This window comes from Acomys minous, assembly GCF_964271855.1.
Source record: "Acomys minous genome assembly, chromosome: 4".
Lineage (NCBI taxonomy): Eukaryota > Metazoa > Chordata > Mammalia > Rodentia > Muridae > Acomys > Acomys minous.
This window is the reverse complement of record NC_140486.1, coordinates 87,080,396-87,095,053: the sequence shown is the minus strand read 5'-3', so window position 1 is coordinate 87,095,053 and position 14,658 is coordinate 87,080,396. Positions and strand designations below refer to the sequence as shown.

Genomic DNA, 14,658 nt, shown 5'->3' with positions numbered 1-14,658 from the left:
TGTCCCATCAGTGCAACCAGGAGTCCCCATGTGTCTCCCTAGGAAAAGTCACAAACCACCATGAGTACCGTCCTTCAGGAGAAGGAGTTATAGCAGTTTTGTTATCTCTTAGTTCATCTTTTCAATTTTGAATAATAAATTACACCAATAAAAAGAACATAGAATTTGCTCATTAATCTAAAAAAAAAAAAAAAGGATTAATCACTGGCTGAAGTGGAAGGGGGTATAAACTGAGGTGACAGACCAGACAGGCATGAATGAGAATAACTTGCTTTTGGTAAATCAGTAAGAGAGATTCAACAGGGAGCTGGAGAGATGGCTCAGTGGTTAAGAGCACTGGCTGCTCTTCCAGAGGTGCTGAGTTCAATTCCCAGCACCCACATATAGGTGCTAGCTTTTAAACTATTTTATTTGCAGTTCCTTAATGCCTTGACCTCCCTTCCAGCTCCTGACCCTAGGTAGGAGAGAAAGGTTAGAAAGGACAGGTGACATAGACCTCTCTAGACTTAGCTCCGGCTGGCTAGGGTTGTCATGTTCTTTGGGAAAATACCAATGTCAGTCATCAGGGTATCCAGCAGTCCAGAAACAGCAAAATGGCAAACACAGCAGGACGAACAAGCAGCCTTCGCCACCTCTCACCCCCCCTTTGGTTTTTCGAAGCAGGGTTCTCTGTGTAGCCTTGGCTGTCCTGGACTCGCTTTGTGGACCAGGCTGGCCTCGAACTCACAGCGACCCACCCGCCTCTGCCTCCCAAGTGCTGGGATTAAAGGTGTGCGCCACCACGCCCAGCACTGAATTTTTAAAGGAACCCAAATTTCTACTATGCTCACAAGGCAGCTGACTACTGTCTGTAACCCTGATTCCAGAGGACCCGACAGCCTCACATGCATGCAGGCAAAACACCATTGGCCACGAGATAAAAATAAGAAATTAAAAAAATATATCATTCAATGGGTCATTATTACATGTTTTTCCCAAGTTACCATATGTCCTCTAAGGACACGCAGTTGTCATCTTAAACCCTACACAGACGGCTCTGCAGAGAACTGCAGTAGTGCCCTGTAACATGTGTACCAGACTAGACTCAAAAGGGAAAGACACCTCAAATGTGTGACCCCTAAAACATCATTTAAGATGACAACAGAGCCTGTGGGAGCAGCCCACATTTGCTCTTCCAGCAAACATTCCCTTGGCAATCTGGCTTAGAACAGCACACCTGTTGGACGTGCTTGCCCTACAGACTGAGACAGGACTCCGCTGCAGGACCCCTAGCCAACGCACGGAGTTCATCTAGAGACCTATAGATGCTGTTGCCTCCCCAAGTACTTTATGATAGTAGAAGCTGGCAGTACCGGCTACTCTGGAGGCAGAAGCAGGGTAACATAGAAAGACACGTAGGAGGAAAAGGAAATGTCCTAAAACACAAGGATCTAACCACAAGGATTCCTCAGCAGCTTAGGCACTAAGACAATACCCCACGACCAGGAGGAGCTGAGAGTCAGTGGCTTTGGGTATCCTTCAATCTCCTTAATTTGTTCTCGGCCACACTAGCCACTGAGCAAATAATTTTATTTCTGTTTATGAGTTTTCCTTGCCACAAGTGAAGCTCAAAAGCTATAGTTCAAAGCAAACTATAAAATATGTTTCTGGGATCTCATTCATCACTTACTGGCCCGTGGCTTGAAGAAAATATTTAAATTGCCTGACCTTTTGTTTCTTCACTTATAAAGGAGAGAGAACACATATTTGTAAGAAAGCTCTGAAAACTATCGATTATATGTAAAATTAGCAACAAGGTGTTTGGTGTATTGTAAGCAGCAGTTTTTGTTTTTCAAGACAGGGTTTCTCTGAGTAGCCTTGCTTGTCCTGAAACTCTTTCTGTGGACCAGGCTGGCCTCGAACTCACAGAGATCCACCAGCCTCTGCCTCCAGAGTGCTGGGATTACAGCGTGAGCCACCACGCCCAGCTAGCAGCAGCTATTCTAATGGTAGTTGATTTTTTTTAAAAAATAAAAGTTATAAAAGTCGTGTTAGAGAAAACATTACTCATGTCTGCAGTCTCCACAATATCTTATTAGTAGTAACAATTTTTGGAGTCTTGATAAAACAAAAAGCCATACTCATTGTTGTCATTAATATGATCTTTAATAAGTGGAATAATGCACCATTTTACAGCAAGCCTTTTTAAACCTAAAGAACTGCCTTAAAACCTCCTGTGCCAATGCCTCTGTCTCAATACAATCTTTGTATTTAGGCTTATATATATCAAAGCATTTACTTACACTTACTCATAGAAAACTCTTTAGCGGCTTAATGCCGGCGTTCATAGTGGCATCCGCAGATAATACAGAAGGAAAGCGACCAGCTTCACTTCCTACTCACACGGCTCCATCAAACACAACTTATACAGCATAGCAAGGTCTCAGATGGCTTATACGAAAGCAAAGTAACTGAAAGTAATTATTCGTAAATTCACACACGATATTCTATCTGTAATGTAAGAGTAAAACACAGCAACAAAAGATACCCGTTAATGAGAGGAAGGGTTCCGATTTGTCAGCCTCTCTCTCTCTCTGAAGCATCCTCAGAAGTGAACGCTTGGTAGCTTATGTTTCTCCTGTCCACTCAGAAAAAGCACAGCAGCTAAACATCTCCATGTTTCAGCTATAACACCCTAAGAGTTAGTGTATTTTACAGTTAGCCATGTAAATTCATTTGAAAAATTAGCAACAGAAAGTTAAGGATGATTCCAGCTTACACAAACACTTATACAATACAATCTCTATAGAAACGAAGACAAGGCATACAACATTGCTTAAATAAATAAATGTTACCAGGAAAAAAAAAAGGCCACAAAAATGAAGCAACTCAATATTAAATTGAAACCTAATTGCTTTGAATTGTGTTTTTTTAGTCATTAGTTTTCTTACTCTTACACGTCTTTACAAAGGTTTCTTTTATATACTTAAGACTGATAACAAGGTAGGGAGCCTGAGACAAGAGACTGATTACAAGAAACTCACTGCTAAGATTTAAATATACAGCAGACCGATTAGAGCTTGAGTTTGTCCGTTTGGCTCTGGTCACCACAGCTCACCTTCTCAAAGCCATCAAGAGGTCACTAAAGCTACAGCCATCAGCTCACTTTTAGAAAGTCTTATAATGCTAATTATCTCTTAAGATAATTCTCTCTCAGAATTACCTCTCCTAAGCTCTGCTATGAGAAACAAAACAGAATGAAACATCCGCCCCATCACATGCAACCACAGAGCCATGAACAGAAAGTGTTTAAGCTGGTACTTTAAAGCCAAGACTTAAATCTGCTGTAGCATGTGGACAATTAGTTGAGTCATTCCTTCTACTCAGTAATTACAGAACTGGGCAAGTTTTTTTTTATGATTAATGAAATCAAATATCATGTTGATATGAATTAAGTCAAATAATATGATGAAACATTACTGTAAAACAAACACTTAAAAATTAAACTAGATCTAATTGCTTGTTTGCTAGCAACTGAACTTTTTCAGTGTACAAATAGATGCGAGGGGCCCTGAGTTTTTAAGTAACAGTACTTCTAGAAGTGATTATAAACCATGAAGATGATTCTGGAATTTAAAACACAAAAAGGGGGGAAACCTTTTAAAAAGAAAAAAAAAAAAGTCAAGTTGTAATTTCAAGTACAGTCAATTTTCTTTTTGGTTCTTTTTTGAGACAGGGTCTCTCTGTGTACCCTTGGCTGTCCTGGACTCGCTTTGTAGACCAGGTTGACCTCGAACTCACAGTGATCTGCCTGCCTCTGCCTCCCGAGTGCTGGGATTACAGGTGTGCGCCACCATGCCCGGCCTCAGTCAATTTTCTTTAAAATTCAGTTATAAACTGACCACCCTAATGAAGCAATTTAGTTTTAAAGATTCTTTGTGCTCCAGATTTTAATATGGACTGCAAAGTAAGTTTTATAAATGAATTGTGTATTTTTACAAGGTTCATTAGAAACATCACAAACAAAATTAAGATAAAAAAAAAGATTCAATAGATTTATTTGGGGCATAAATTTAACATATAGTGTAGCTTCTCAAATACTTACTTTCAAATATATACGCCATGAAATAAATTTTTAAGATTTCCTTTCTATGCAAACACCCAATTTTAATCACTTAAAAGTTAAAATGAAAATTGTTTTAGTCCAAGTCTAAGCTGCAAAAACAATAGTAAGCATTCAAAAGTGGTCTACAAAAATACAAAAATATTCACGGATAACACCTGATTTTTGAAGGGTCTGCTTTTGAAAATTATTTTGCATTCAGTGTTTAATACAGTATTTAATAAAGGAAAATGTACAGTGTTTGTTGTGGCTCAATTATAATACTGAAACTCACTGTAACAGGTTAGAGTTTAATGAAAAATGATACACAATTATGAATGCATGGCTTTTTAGTTATATCTGTGCAGATATGAAATCATAAAATATACTTTAGTAGAAAATGCTAGCTAATACAAAAATTAAGTGCTGATTTTTGGGTGGTCTGGTGATTAAATCCAATATCAAATGGTACCATCTTCATTCTCTATTCGCGATTCTATCAAACTACTATGCTATAAATTAACTGAAGTAACTCATTTGACTATAACATAGACTTTTATGTGCTCTTATATATAAATAAGGTAATTAGAATAGATTTGAGGAGGGAAAAAACCCCGAGAGGAGCTGGAACAATTTTATCTGATGACCTGAGGCTGGCCCAAGCGTCAGAGTACGGCCATCTGTTCTCTTCTCAGTACTTCAAGCCAAGCAAGAGACAGCAGGCATGGAGAAAACTTTCCTGACGTCCAGCTGCAAGTCAGACAGAGGGGACCTACAGAGAGGACCGGGCAGGAGCCACCACCTCGCCAGGCACAAGGGACTTCCTTTTGTGTTAGTGTGGACACTTGGAGAAAAGCCTTCTTTTGATACTAACCTTTGCGTGAGCAGCTCAGAGAGCAACTGGCTAACCCTGACATAATCAATGAGCACAGGGAGGAAGAGATCTTATAAGGTAGTTTTTGATAAAGTTTGCATAGTTCATAATAAAAAAAAAGTTAAAACTCATTATTATCTTCTGTGGGGGGGGAACCCAAAGCAAAATCCAAAATTACAACCCATTGCTAGTCAAGGGTGTGAATATTTGAAATTATCCTAGCCTAAAAGAGATTCCTGGGGCCCGTGAGGGGGTGTTACACCTCCTAGAACATCAACTAGAATTGTGCGGAATAAAGACACAGCTATATAAGGTAACTGTACATTTAAAAAAAAAAATCTGTGGACAGTCACGTAAGAACATATGCATAATCAGTACTAAGTTCAAGATGGGTTTATAGAACATGAGATAAAATATAACACAAGATCAAATTCTAGAAGTGACTACTAACGAAATATTCATGTCCATAAACATGAAGAGAAGAAGCAGACAGTTGCTGATTTTTTTTTTTTCTATTTCCAATGATTAGTTAATGGAGACTGAAAGTGTGTAGTGCAACAGGTGCAGCCTGTCATGTGTTCCTTTGGGACTTAAGAGATCAATCTTGGGAATATTTTAAATAAAAATATTTGCCAAAATTTGTGATAACTCCCACTGATGAGCTGCATGAGAGTTCCTCCTCTATTTCCTCAGAGCATCCATAGTTTCTGGAGTGAGTACAGACACGCACAGGAGCTGAGCTAGCCTGCTCAGTTAAAAGCTGCACTCATCTTGTAGTCTGTTTAGTTCTCTGGAGTAACAATTTTTATAACACTGCCAAAGCAGAGCTTTTAAAGGTGGAGTCAAGGGATTGAGAAGACTGAAAATTTACATTAAACTATTTTTTCCAAATCTAGTATGGAATCAGTTGTTCCCACAGCTACCTTCACTTTTCTCCTGAAATACTTTGCCTCTAGTTCTGCAGTATAAGAACGTTAGGATATAGGTGAAGTGACTTTAAAGATGCAGGCTGAATTTTGCATTGAATTAGTAATTGTTTTTAAGCAGTAATGATCACAGACCTTATGATGTTTACCTCACTCCTAGACTCATTAATGTGCCTGGCTTGGCTTACACAGGAAACACAGATCTGCTGGAGGACACGTCAGTGTATTGCATAGCCTTCCATAAAGAATACGGACCGTGCGTTGTGGATGAAAGAGCCATGGAGAGACAGACCCAGGGCAAGATCCCAACTGTCTGGCTATGAAACCTGGAAAAATTAATTATCTTCTCTTATCTTTATTTCATTATTTGTAAAATGAATACTAATTATAATGTGGTTGCTCTGAAGATGAAAAAATAGTTAATGTATGTGCCAGGTTTCAACATGTCTTTTCACAGATTCCTACAGTAACAGTGGTTTTTAAATTATACCTTAAAATTTTTTTTTTATCTAAGTCATTTTATTCTATATATAATTCAATTAAAGTTCTCTCCATTACTCAGTTCTTGTATACAATTAGGGTTTTAAGATTTATTTTTATTATTTATGTGGGGGATTATGTGCATGTCAGTGGAGGCCGGAAGAGGGATCAAGACTCTGTGGAGTAGTGAGCGGCCATGTAGCTGCGGGAACTGAACTCAGGGCCTCTGTAAGAAGAGGAGGCACTCTCATCTGCTCTGCCACCTCTCTGCTCCACAATCAACATTGTCTTAAAGGAACTAACATCATATTCTGATGTCCTGTCATGATGCTTTTAAGATTATATTGCTGTCCATAGAAATATTTTTAAACTGAATGACTTTTATTCAAAAGGCCCCAAATTAATTTTGTGTGAAATTTTAGTTTCAGGTTCAGGAACGAAATAAACAAGCTAACAAGTGATTTAAGTTATTAAATGGATTTCTGCATACTGTATTACAGATGTCAAAATTTATTAAAATGACCTATACGTTCTACCTTTCTTATTTTTTATTTTTATTATTTTTTGGGTTTTTCGAGACAGGGTTTCTCTGTGTAGCCTTGGCTGTCCTGGACTTACTCCGTAGACCAGGCTGGCCTCAAACTCACAGAGATTCTCCTGCCTCTGCCTCCCAAGTACTGGGATTAAAGGCGTGTGCCACCACTGCCCGGCTAGATAACCTCAATCCTCAGAATTGCGAATTCTAGTCGGCAATCCAGCTAAATAAGTGGTAAATTTGTTGTCATATCAAAGAAGCACAGCTGACGGCAAGTCAAAGAAGGCTCGTGCACCAGTGAGTCACAAGCACCGTGGGCAGTGCACTGGAAGTGGGCTGCCTGCCTAAACGGTAAGGGCAGAGGGTTACAAATGAGAAAGCAAGAACCGAAATCAGGAATTTGGAGATTGCACTCAACCTGTTATCTTCTCCACCACCCCAGAAATTTAAAACTTAATCAGATAGTGGATATTAAGAATTCTGAGAATCTGAAAAAAAAAAAAACATGAGAACAATTTGTTTGCAAACTGACAGGAAATGATGGTTAGGGAAAATCCCATTATTTGACCGAAAGTACTTTATTAAAAGATGGGAGACTGTTGTGTTAGAGATCACTAGTGACAAAAGAAGCAAAAGCAGTGTGCCAGTCCCTTGGGGGGCGTGCTGTCGTTACACGGCATGCTGTGCCACCTAAACGCTGGTGCACTGAAAGACCACGCAAAACTGACAAAAGGAGAAACTGTGGAAATAGGATTAGGGAAGAAATGAAGTCAGGGAAAGGACGGGTGACCCTAAGTCTGCTCAATGGGTTTGGGTTTGCAGCGAGCCTTTCTTGCACAGGGACTTGGCGTGCTGGCCGAGTGAGCTTTCCACACAGTGTTTCAGGTCAGAGGAGGAATCGCTTTTCACATAAAGCGGTCAGGCTTTGCTGGAAAACAACAAAGGTACTATAAACTCAAACCCATGAATTCTGAAGTTATTATAAATAGGAAATGTAATTTAGTTTGTGATGGTCAGAAAATGAAAATTACTACACTCTATCACCTTGCCCATTTACTTATTTAAAAATTCCATGGAGGTTTAGCGCTACACATTTTCTGATTAAAAAGTGTTTCTTAAATAATGAACATGGACCATGAACATACATAGAAAAATAAAATGTAAAAGGTTAATATTTGCTTTCTTCTGTTTTGTTCTATGCTCTCTTATGAATTTCCAAAATCAGAACCAAATATTCTTATTAAAATGCCTGGAAGGAGCCACTTAGCGTTTGGCAGGTTAAAGACACGGCATTTCAAATGCGGTTCGGCAAGTCCTGTTTGGAGCCCTGTGGACAGTGCCTGTGCTTCTCCATAAGGAGAAAGCAAGAAACTGTTGGTATTAGTGAAGACTGGGGAAATGTTCCAACAACGGAAGAACGTGTGCTCTGCCAGGAAGAGAGCTGATAAGAAAGCTTCTCTGTGGTCTACAGACTATTGCACATTCAAATAAAATACAGGAGAAAAGAACGGCCAACAGATAATATGTTCAAAAACATACCAACATATAAACTAGTCTGTGCCCAGAAAAAAAACATGGATACCAGACACCATTGCAGCCAAACCTGTCTTAATTTGCTTCTGTTTTAATGACCTTTAGAAAACGGTCTAAACTGATTATCAGCAATACACTGTTTTTGCTTTTTTTTTCTTAAAAAAATATTTTGAGACCACTTTTGATAAGCACACATATAATGTGGTCATAACAGACAAATATAACTTTAGCGAGACTAAACAAAAGTGCAAAACTCAAAAAACAAAATTAAAAAATATGGAAGCATAAGCTAAAATTTTCTGCATAGCTGAAATCTATTTAAAGCAAGTCCTTGCTGCAGGGGTGGGAAGGGTGCTGACAGGACGTTAAAGCAGTTTTTCTGTTTGTTTGTTTTAAATGTCTTCTGCATGTTTAAATGATGCAAAAAAATAAATTCACTCCATAAGCTTGAAAACACCTTACAGACAATTCATTCCTATATCTTTAGAAACCATGGTCGTGGCAGCGCCTCCCTCGGCAAGGTACACAGCAGTGCTCGATTTAGAATGAACTGCCCTGTCACTGCCGTTGTTGTTGACCTCACAGTCCAGCGGTTCCGTGGAGATGACCCAGGTGGAGGGGCGCCACCGCTTAAGAGAATATGGAGTTTTCACACGTTTCTTGATCTTTTCACCTGATCCTGATTTGCCGTCTTGTGTCGAATCACCTACTGAAAATAAAAGTACAGGAAATGAGCTGTGTAAAAGGAAAACATTCCAAAGTAAAGGGGTTTCCTGGGTTTGTAGTGCAGGTGATGGAGGGCTCACCTGGAGTGCAACAGGCCCTGAGCTCGGTCCCGGCGCCACAGGGACTACTGTGGAAGTAAAACCAGGAGGCCCAGATGCTCAGGGTTATCCTTGACCACACAGCTACTACATAAGGCCAGCCCGAGCTACATAAGGTCAGCCTGAGCTACATAAGGCCAGCCTGAGCTGCATGAGAGCCTGTCACCACAACAAAACCAAACTGGATGGGGAAATAAAGGGGCTGGATTTCACCAGCAGGTCAGACCAGCATCTGTCAAACCCAATGACAGACATTTCTTGAAATACGTGATGACACTAGGCAATGCCTTTCTAGGCAAAATTCAACTAGCTCATTTTTGAGACTTAACTAAAAAATAATTAAAACTCAAGAGAACTAAGAAAATTCAAAATACCTTCCGGCCCCACCCCACAGGGTTTCTCTGTGTTAGCCTTGGCTGTCCTGGACTCGCTTTGTAGACCAGGCTGGCCTCGAACTCACAGCAATCTGCCTGCCTCGGCCTCCCGAGTGCTGGGATTAAAGGTGTGCGCCACCACGCCCGGCAAATTCAAGATTCTTAATTGTATTCTGAAATACTTTTGCTCTGGTGTACACGCTAATTTGCTAGACACCTTATCATTTGACTTACTGCTGACAGCTGGGCTGGGTATGCTGGGAGACGTGCTCCCGTAATCCCAGTTCCTAGGTGGCTGAGCCAGGAGGACACTGAATGCAAGTCTGGCCTTTGGCCTCAACAAGCTACAAAGTGAGTCCTTGTCTCAAAAAGACAAAGCAAAAGAGAACACTTTTAAGCAGACCGAATCAAAGGCCTCTGCTGTGATGTTTTAGAGCGATGACCACTTTCCTATTAACTCTGTTCTTGTACTTTACAGGATGCTTTAGGGATACAGAAGCAAGTAGGGTGTGTCAGCTAGCTGGTAATTAAACTACCGAAGCGAAGGGCTAGATTTTTCTTTCTTTCTTTCTTTCTTTTTTTTTTAGTTTTTCAAGACAGGGTTTCTCTGTGTAGCCTTACTGTCCTGGACTCTCTTTGTAGACCAGGCTGGCCTGGAACTCACAGCGATCCGCCTGCCTCTGCCTTCTGAGTGCTGGGATTAAAGCCACGCCAGGCTTAGATTTTCTTTTCTATGTGGTTCTGGAGGCCACAGCCTGGGCCTTGTGCGTACCGGGCAAGTGTCTTCTGAGCTCCAGGTCTAGCCAAGGCCCTAGATATTGACTGTTCTGAGAGCTTCCTTCAGCCCATTCTTTACTGTAAGAAACACAAGACAGGGCTCTTTTTCTTGCATAAATATACACAAAAGAGAAATCATCTCACGTAACGTTAAGAGACTTTGGTGAGCTTTTCTGTTTGTTGGCACCAGCCTGGCTGTCTCAGTTCCAAGCCCACAGTCCTGCTCTATGTATGGAACTCAGTAACGAGATGACACCGAGGGTCTGAGAACAACTTCACAGTTTTCTGAAACTCCTCTTGACTTCCGTGACTTACCAAGAGCTGGGGGCGGAGGCACACACCTAACCCCAGCACGCAGAGTTTGCTTTGTCTTTTTCAGATGTTTGTCTCAAACACACACATACACAGGTTAGTAACTAAATGTGCGTTGGTGTGTGTATGTCAAATTTTGGAGTTACAGACAGTTGTGAGCTGCCATGTGGGTGCTGGGAATTGAACCGGGTCCTTTGGAAGAGCAGGCAGTGCTCTTAACCACTGAGCCATCTCTCCAGCCCTTAACATATTAATATTATAGCGAGTGTTTCAGAAGTAAAAGTGGCATAATGCTGCTACTCGGTGCTGACATGACCGAGTCCTGATTTAATCTCCTCATGTGTCACAGTGAGTATGTGAACCACACCGTAAAGAACCCACCAAGTGAAACACACACTAAGTTGATAATTCTGACTATCCTGATACTAGATTTTTAACTTTTTTTTTTTTCTCGAGACAGGGTTTCTCTGTGTAGCCTTGGTTGTTCTGAACTTGCTCTGTAGACCAGGCTGGTGTCGAACTCACAGCGATCCGCCTGCATCTGCCTCCCAAGTGCTGGGATTAAAGGAGTACGCCCCCATACCCAGATTTAGATTTTAATTATTAATGACCAAAAAGGAAAGGGAAAAAAAGGGAAGAAAGAAAAGAAAACTCATCTCTCCCTTTACAATAATCTAATTACTTCCGAGACCCAAGTCTCCTTTTCTCTAGAAGTGATACATGTAAAGACTCAACAGTTGAAAATGTAACCTGATTCTGTTTCATTTAACTGCCGCAACGGGCCCAACGGGTGCTGCGCGGTCTTTCCACTTACTCTGTATACTGCTGCCATCCAGGATATTTGTGGCTGACAGATCCAGAGAATTGGGCCTCTGTGCTCTCCTGGGCTTGGCTGGCCCGGGACCTGCAGCTGCGCTTGTAGCGCCTTGTGCAGGTGCATCTTGGTCTGAACAGGGATTGCTGTTGTTGTTATTGGAATTAGTTCGGCCACCTTCTAATGGCCGTTCCCTCCTGTCTACCAAGCGATCCAGAACCCCTTCATCCCGGCCAGCTTGCTGCTCTCGTCTCAGTAAAGGCTCGTGCTCATCAGGGCTGGAATTGATAGTCAGCCGGGTATCTTCACCAGCAAACTGATTCTGCAGCATTTCTTGGGCCCTATGTGCCACCGTGTTGGCTGCCTGGCCAGACGGCACCGCCCCGTTGGCATACTGGGCTGTGGCAGCGTGGGAATTAACGCTGTGGCTTCTTCCTGCCACACCGTTCATAGTCACTGTCACCACGTGAGGCTCTGCTGCATTGATTGTGTTCATCTTGGCAACCCCGGTCTCTACTTGTTTCAAGTTTGATTTGTGCTTGTTGCCAAATTTTAGCCTGGGTTCTTTCGTGGAGTTTTTGGTGTTCAAAGGCAAACTAGTAGGTCTCTTAGGAAGGTTCTGTTGCTTGGGGAGAGGGTAGAGCTGAGCAGGTGGAGCGTCAGGGATTAAACACGCTTGGCCGTTGGCAGCCTGGGTAAAATCCTGCTGCCCAGTCACTTCCGCTGCCAGTTTGATGAGTGGATAGAGCAGGCTGGAGCTGGTGCTGCTCAGGGGGTCTGGCCCGCTGAACTGCTTCAGAGAATGTTCCATGAGGTTCTCGTCAGAGCTTTCCTTGAGGTTCTTGTCGACTTCTTTTGGGTCTAGCTTATTGGTCTCCAAGTCTTCTTCCGTCAGCTGTAAGCAGACAGGGGTGGGCCCGATTGACTGTGCGACGTTCGGGGCGTGTAGATTTGCTTCGTCTGGGTATGGCAGCTCGGATATGGTGGTCATGCCAGTACTCGGAGTGAGGCCAGTGGTGTTTGTGGTGGTGGTGTTTGTGGACAGGCTGGTGACGCTTGTCTCGGGGCTGGGGATGCGGGCTTGTGCTTGCTGCCGCTCGTAATTAATTGAATTCCGGTTCTTTTCGCCTCCAGCCACAGGTGTGCTGGACATCGAATGCTCGGAGGAAATATTCTTCACAATGCTGTCAGTGTGGTGGATGGAGTCTTCAATATACGAGGAGGAAGAATAGTCTGGGTAAGGCCCAATTTTTGGCACACGCCTGTTATGTGACAGGTTGCTTGAAGAGAGAGAGAGAGAGAAAAAAGGTACGGCATTGAGAACGTAAAACTTAGGACAAATAGTCTATTCCAAGTAGACAGCACTGATTTCAAAGTCCAACTGCCTTCTATCTTAGTCTTTACATTCTTTTTATTGCACTTATTTATTTGGCATGCACGGGGCATGTGTCAGAGGATAATCTGCGGGAGTCGATTCATTTCCAACATGTGGGTCTCAGAAGCCAGACTCAAGCCCCTCACCCACCAAGCCATCTCACTTGTTCTACTTTTACTTTTACTCATATTTAAGAGGTTACTTCACAATCCTAGTAATTATTAACAGCTTGCTAAATATAAATTTTATGAGTTTTTATATGGAATCTGTAAGATTTTGTGAAAGTCTATATGGCTCTTTGGCTCCAGACAGAATGTGTATGGATGCTCATTATTTGGTTTACAAGAGCTAAGTTAGAGCATAGAGGAATGGCCCAGGGGCTAAGCGGCTCAGCTGTTCAAGTCCCAGCACCCACGCGGCTGTAGATCCAGCGCCATCTTCTGGCCTTGGCAGGAACTGCAGGAACATGGAGCACACACATTCAGGCACTTACATACATAAAATAAAAATACATCAGTTGATTCTAAAAATCTCACCTATGATTTCATAACATCAGCAAATATCAACAAATATACCCTTTATGAGTTGTAGACAGTGTTTTGTAGTGAGAGGAACCTGGGATGTATTTATTTTGTATTCCTCTAATCCTAGATCTAATAGTATATGTTCAGCAAATATGTTATGAATTAGATTTAATGGCCAAGTGATAAAAAAAGAACACAGAATTTGTTCATTTTCCCAGAACATGCACATCTAAGAGGCACAGACCAACAATGGACCATCCCTTCCTGGGGGACCATCCCTTTGAGGCAGGGATGAGGCAGAGCACGGCACTAAGATAAAGGAACAAAGATGTAGCGCTGCTCTTCAGGCACTGAGGTCATGACTGGGAAGTGACAGCCCATTACAGAAAACATGAAGGACAGCCTCCCCTGAGGTGACCAAGGCACTGGGGCACTAACAGAGAAAAGCATTAGAGAAGATAGGCAGCAGCTGAGCAGAGACGGGCTCTATAAAAAGGCAGCTGTGTAATAAGGAGAATCGCAGCAGGGCGAAGAGAAGGCTGCTGCCCAGCCATGAAAAGGACAGCTAAGGAGACATGGAGGGGTTAAGGCTCAATAAAATGAAGCCTGCAGTGCAAATAACTCTTTAAGGGAAACTTAGGAGAGACCGGAGCTGAGGCGACCCATCCCAAGTGCAGGTGAATGCTCTAGAAAAGGGGGAAAGGCCAAAGTAAGGGAGAGGCACAGGTTTCTTTTTATGAGTCAAGAAAAAATTTTAAAGTATTTAAAGTAGAAGCTTCAGCTGACGTTTTAAATTTTGTTTCATTTTTTTCGAGACAGGGTTTCTCTTTATAGTCTTGGCTGTCCTGGACTTGCTCTGTAGACCAGGCTGCCCTTGAATTCAGAGATCCACCTGCGTCGGCCTCCCCAGTGCTGGGATTAAAAGTGTGTGCCACTATGCCCGGCTAAAACTTTCTTTTTATTTTATGTATATGAATATTTGCCTGCAGATAGAGGTGTGCAGTGTGTGCATGTGCAGTACCTGTAGAGGTTAGGAGGGGGAGTTGGAGGTTAGGAGAAGGAGTTGGACTCCCTGAAATTGGAGTTACAGATGGTTAGGAACGACCATGTGAGTGGGTGCTGGGAATTGAACCAGGGTCCTTTGCAAGAGCAACAAGGGCTTTTAACCACTGAGCCATCTCTCTGGTCCCTTCAGCTGACTCTTGACAGGTACATACACTGTATATTTT

The 14,658-nt window shown here is 42.1% G+C and overlaps 1 protein-coding gene across 1 annotated transcript in view; it reads right to left on the bottom strand.

Moving 5' to 3' along the window:
• Window positions 1–7,872: 7,872 nt before the first annotated feature.
• The window catches only part of BMPR2 (bone morphogenetic protein receptor type 2), a 127,405-nt gene continuing 120,619 nt past the window's right edge, over window positions 7,873–14,658 (bottom strand). The window contains exons 12-13 of the mRNA XM_084778672.1: window positions 11,531–12,810; window positions 7,873–9,138 (exon numbers count right to left, since the gene is read on the bottom strand). Of these exons, the coding sequence (XP_084634798.1) occupies window positions 8,888–9,138; window positions 11,531–12,810 (1,531 nt within the window). The 3' untranslated portion in view covers window positions 7,873–8,887. The remainder of the gene's footprint in view (window positions 9,139–11,530; window positions 12,811–14,658) is intronic.